The sequence below is a fragment of the Clupea harengus genome, chromosome 19 (assembly GCF_900700415.2).
Source record: "Clupea harengus chromosome 19, Ch_v2.0.2, whole genome shotgun sequence".
Classification (NCBI taxonomy): domain Eukaryota; kingdom Metazoa; phylum Chordata; class Actinopteri; order Clupeiformes; family Clupeidae; genus Clupea; species Clupea harengus.
Genome location: NC_045170.1, coordinates 26,260,995 through 26,266,593, shown reverse-complemented (window position 1 = coordinate 26,266,593; position 5,599 = coordinate 26,260,995). Strand labels below are relative to the sequence as shown.

The following is a 5,599-nucleotide window of genomic DNA, read 5'->3' as shown; positions in this document are numbered from 1 at the left end:
TACAAAGGACGCAGGCGAAGAACTGTCGCCCCTTCTGTTGCGCCGGCATGATCTCACCATACAACAGGGATGCCTCATGTGGGGTATGAGAGTGATTGTGCCACCTAAACTGCGCCCCTGGGTTCTGAAAGAGCTCCACACAGCACATCCAGGTGTAGTGAGGATGAAGAGCTTGGCACGCAGTTATGTGTGGTGGCCCGGCATTGACTCTCAAATTGAGCTTCACGCTAAATCATACCCACCCTATCAGAGCATACAAAAAGAACCTGGGCTAGCACCTCTACACCCTTGGATGTGGCCCTCCAGTCCTTGGGAAAGAACCTGGGCTAGCACCTCTACACCCAAGTTCCTCAGACCACCGAATCTCCAAAAACACACCAGTCCACTGAACCACCACAGACTGGGCATACCGGTACTCTGGTAACAGAGACAGTAAGACGCTATCCTGTGAGGATCACTTAACCACCAGTATGTTACAGTGCTTAGTGAGCACACTGCATAGTTAATATAATGATGTAAGACTGTGAGTTCTGAGACATATTGTTTCCACTATAAGAAGACAACCCCCCATTATTATTTGATGTAAAACAAAACAAAAATAAAGCTGTAATCTTTTATGTTGTGTTAAAGAAAATATCCTTTGTGTTAATTGACAACATATCTTAGCGGGGAGGAATTTTTATGTACGAAGCTGAATGTTGCTTCATTTATGGTGACCACTAGGTGGCACCTGTGTCATGTATAATGTTCTCGTTCGTAATAAACCAGACTAGCTGAAGTGATAGAACAAGCTACAAGTGTTTCCGTGTTGCTCTGTGTGTGTGCATGTGAAATGGTTGCATATAGCTAACATTAGAGGCAACATAACAGATCACATTTTCTTTTACATTGGGTGAATGGCTGGATTCATGTAGGCTACTGCTCTTTAACTGTTCAAGTGATGGCACCAGGGTGCACTGTGAAAAAAAGACAAGCCAGTGGAGCATGCCCTTTGGCAATGTTCCACTGGGAAATCCTGAGTTCGGCATCTGTGGATGGTAGGCGAATTGTGGAACAAGTCCATCACAATTTTCATAAGTCTAGTAGACTATGCATTGACAGGCTGGAGCTCTTTTAACAGCACATACAATACCATCAGCGTATTAGGCAGGTGGTCATAATGTTTTGATCTCTTGCTCAATGAATCTCAGGACTTTTATCCTGACGAAATTTTCCCTGAGTTATGAACGACCGGAAACCTTGTTGTCTGTTCGACCATAACCCGGAAGTGTTTCTTGTGTAATGGTTGAAAACAAAGCCAATAGATAATGCTAAAAACAATATAAAAAGGTAGTTAACGACTGTTAACGACTTCACCTATTTCAGGTAGGTAGCTCCTACAGATTAGGCTGTACAGGATCATAGATTGTTCTTCATTCAAAGTGTGATATGCCACGATGGATCCTTTAAACATATGTTGCTATTGCCACGGTTTAAGTTAACTCCTACTGTCAGCAAGCGTATGTTAAACGATGCGTGGATACATTTTAATTTTATAATGAAGTTTGAGTGTAATTCTGTTATGTATGGTCCTTTGCTGGTGATTATGTGGTTCAATTGTCAAGAGGATAAAGAGAAAGAAAAGCAGATACATTATCCATGCTCAAGCATTAGCCTACCCAATGACTGTTTAGTATGTCTACACTCATGTCATACAGTCGATGACATTATCCATTAAAAGACATACAAGAAAACGTGTGGTAGGGCTAGGTGATCTGACCAAAAATAGAAATAACAATAATTTCACAGATTTACCTTGGTCATGATATTTCATTTAATTTGTATTTGCTAGTTTTAAACATGTCACTTTAATAAATGCCTTCGAGACAATAAGCATTTGGCAAATACCATGACATGTTTAAAGGACTCAAATACTACAATTATTAAGATAATGTATATTTTTCAATTTTGTTCTGTTTTCTTCCTTTTTTTGTAAGAACTCTGGAAATGTATGTAGCTATCTTGGTTGTTTTCTCTTCTTTGTAAATCTCAGCCGTGTGTGGGGAGATGGAGATCCAAAGCTACATGTCTAAGCTGCTCTGTGAACTAAACGAACAGCGCAAGCGGAACTTCTTCTGTGACTGCAGTGTCATAGTGGAGGGTCAAGTCTTCAAGGCACACAGGAACATACTGTTTGCAGGGAGCGGCTACTTCCGTGCACTACTGGTCCACTATCTGCAGGACGGTGGGCAGCAACACAGCACAGCCTCACTGGATATCGTCACGGCAACAGCCTTCTCGCTAATCTTGGACTTCCTGTACTCGGGCCAACTGGATTTGTGCAGTGGCAACGTCATTGAGGTGATGTCAGCTGCCAGCTATCTTCAGATGACTGATGTGGTGAACTTCTGCAAGAACTACATCCACACCTCACTTGAGATCTGCACCCGGGGCAAGGAGCAGGACATGCAGACAAGGGGAGAGACGGACAAGGAGGCGCAGGGGCCTGCAGAGAGGAGGACACCCGCTGAGGGCTCTAGCGTAACTGTGTCTCCCACCTCTCAAGATGGAAGGACTCTGACACAGCCCAACACTGATTCTCAATGTTCTCGCAATACTCCCTCCAACACCACCACCTCCGCTGCTTTAAGCAGCAGGAACTCAGAGGAGAGTGAGAGCTCACGGGGGGAGTTCCCTGCTGTTCACCCTGTGGGCCCCCCCCTTAAGAGGGACCCGGAGAACCCAGAGAGCTGCTCCTCGGGGAACTTGCTGTTTGGTCTGGTGCATCCCAAGGTAGAGTATGACCCAGATGAGGAGACTGAGGAGTCCCCAGAATCTAAAGAAGGAGGGCTCTATCCCAGGTCCAATCACTTTGACAGCCGGACACTGGAGGCAAGCCCATCCACTAGTACTGAAGCAGCAAACGCACAGGAGTACGACAGTTATCAGCTCAAACTGATGCAGTACTACGGTCAAGGCCTAGGAGGCAGCGCAGCACCAGGGCGTGGAGATGAAAGCATGGGGCCTGGAAGCGCAGCCAGTATGGAGATGCACAGTGACTGGTTTGGGGAGGACACAGGTGAGAGGGTGCCTAATGGTTCTTGTCTAGCACTCAGATCATGTACGTACGGCATAGTATGGCATAGTATGGCATAGTCAGAGTCAGATACATACATCTGCATTTTACCAGTGCTGCACTGGACTACTGGCTATCTGTCCTTCACATGACCATATAACATCAAAATTAATTTGAAGATGATCGCAAAACGTTTTGCCAATAGAGACATATTTTAAAAAGTGGCAAATTGCTGCATTCTGTTGCATTAAACACTGTAGTTAATAACTTTTAAACCTACATTGGCATCTTTGTATCTCCATTGCTGTCATCTAACAACAGGTAAACCAAGCTTAAACAAACGACATCCTTGTTTTTGATACCTAGTTTTTGTGTGTTAATCTTTTTAATCAAAGCTGCTGTGTTTGTGCTTTAGGGGATGGTCTGGTGGCGTCTGTGAAACTGCACAAATGCCCATACTGCCCCTACACTGCCAAGCAGAGGGGCATCCTGAAGCGCCACATCCGCTGCCACACGGGGGAGCGCCCTTACCCCTGCCATACATGTGGCAAGCGCTTCACACGCCAGGAGCACCTTCGCAGTCATGTCCTCAGCGTAAGAGCACATGTGCTTATGTGTGCATTACAATGACCTACCACATATCTCCCATTCATTGCACACAAAGATGTACTTACTATTAAAAAATAGCTGAGCATGACCATTTTAAATAACTTTCTAGATTCCTGAAGATAGAAGTCTATTTAGATTTGTTGGACTAAGGAGAAATAATTGGACAAAAATCCACAAATAAATAGAGGGGAAGTGTAGAAATTGATCCACAAATGCGTTAATATCACTGTACATGTTAAATTTAAATATTTGAATACGCAAGTTATGCGCATTTGCAAATCACTGTATTTTGGTGGATATGATTTTACACAACACACATAATAATATACATTTTTGTGGATAGTGAGATATTAGCTTTTTCTGTGGAACAAACTGGACAAAAATCTACAAATAGAAGGGAAGTCACGCGGCCCACAAATTCACAGGAAGCAATCCACAAATGTACAAAACCCAATTCATATGTACAAAATCGCTCCGTATTTTTGCGGATATGATTTTACACAACACAAATTTTAAAATGCATGTTTGTGGATAGTGAAATATTTGTGGATAATGGTGTCCATTTGTGGATTGTCTTCAGTGGGTTGCAAATAATAAAGTCCAACATAAACTTCCATAACGCCGTTGACAATTAGGGTCAACGCCTAATTGTTTTTTAATTAGACTGTTGAGGCCTTTAAGGGCCTTTGAGGTAAAGGAACATGGTGTGTAAAGGCTCTCTAACCTTATTTGTGTTTGGTGTGTTGTCTCTGTCTGTTTTCCTTGTCTGTGATTGTTTGGGTGGCAGGTACATCGGGCCTGCAGTTCACATATGGCATTTCTCACAGTCTGAAAAGGTCTGGCCTGTGAAGGCTGCACCACCACACAACAGGACCCGGGTTCATTTCTCACAGTCTGAAAAGGTCTGGCCTGTGAAGGCTGCACCACCACACAACAGGACCCGGGTTCATTTCTCACAGTCTGAAAAGGTCTGGCCTGTGAAGGCTGCACCACCACACAACAGGACCCGGGTTCCACCAATCCCAGCAGCCAGTCAGAGGGCTCGGATCGTCGGCTAGTCTTTATGGATGATGCCAAGGAGGCAGAAGGGGGAACGGATGAGAACCTCCCCCCCCACCACCATTACATCCATTAGGATGGAGATAACCCATAATAAGACACAGACACAAGAGTCAATGAGAGACACTCATCTGATCAACTCAAGTTTAACATCATCATTTAGAACATTGTCACCCATTAGACTATCTGCTTAGTCAAGTGACAGACCAATCACTCTGGCCCATCATGTCCTGTGAACAGATCTCAAAGCAAAGTGTCCCTTGGAAAGGGGTCTGTGTAAGATGAGGTTCATTATTCTTGGTTGAACAGTATATTTAGGGAGCAGTATAGTTTTGAAAACACTGCATTGTATGTTTCACAAAGAAATGACGTATTGCACCTTTTGTATATTTGTACAGAAAAAGCCGAAGCTACCTCAATCCTGTATAGAGATATAAAGACTATGTACAGTATGTTCCATTCATGTGTCATTTGCCTAAGATCACTGAGACCAAAGATGTGCAAAGCAAGCGTGTAAATTGTAGTTGGATCTGGTGATCTCTGTTTTCTTCTTTCATTCAGTTGCATCAGTATTCATCACTGGATGGATGATGCCATTCCATCTTTTCAATTATAAGCAGTACATTTAATGACATTTGACTCTTTTCTTTAAAAAAAATCTATCATTGTAAATGCCATGTTGAAGGGTTTTGTTATATTTTAGCCTTGTTTGACTCGTCTTAAAGCAGAGAGGCGTTCATCTGCCTAAAATGAACAAACAAACTCATCGGCTTAACCTATACCTCAACCATATACATTTTACATTTCATTCGACACTTTTATCTATAGTGACTTATGGGTAAGTGAGTGAGGAACAAACAATGGCAATTAAGTCCA

At 43.2% G+C, this 5,599-nt stretch overlaps 1 protein-coding gene across 2 annotated transcripts; it reads left to right on the top strand.

Moving 5' to 3' along the window:
• The first annotated feature begins 898 nt into the window (after positions 1 to 898).
• zbtb8b (zinc finger and BTB domain containing 8B) lies at positions 899 to 5,357 on the top strand. 2 transcript variants are annotated; one of them, XM_031586386.2, is made up of 4 exons: positions 899 to 1,037; positions 2,033 to 3,058; positions 3,471 to 3,649; positions 4,452 to 5,357. In XM_031586386.2, exons 1-4 carry the CDS (start codon positions 941 to 943, stop codon positions 4,494 to 4,496), a joined length of 1,347 nt encoding a protein of 448 aa, XP_031442246.1. In that variant the 5' UTR covers positions 899 to 940; the 3' UTR covers positions 4,497 to 5,357. The 2 variants fall into 2 exon arrangements, with proteins under 2 accessions (XP_031442246.1, XP_012694423.1); XM_012838969.2 differs by lacking the exon at positions 899 to 1,037 and adding an exon at positions 1,263 to 1,365.
• Positions 5,358 to 5,599: the final 242 nt, after the last annotated feature.

What these genes read in the sequence shown, in the direction of transcription:
- zbtb8b (XM_031586386.2), top strand. Translation starts at nt 941, where the DNA reads ATGGCACCAGGGTGCACTGTGAAAAAAAGACAAGCCAGTGGAGCATGC. An exon ending in GAGTTCGGCATCTGTGGATG is followed by an intron (nt 1,038 to 2,032) that starts GTAGGCGAATTG and finishes TGTAAATCTCAG; the next exon opens with CCGTGTGTGGGGAGATGGAG. An exon ending in CTGGTTTGGGGAGGACACAG is followed by an intron (nt 3,059 to 3,470) that starts GTGAGAGGGTGC and finishes TTTGTGCTTTAG; the next exon opens with GGGATGGTCTGGTGGCGTCT.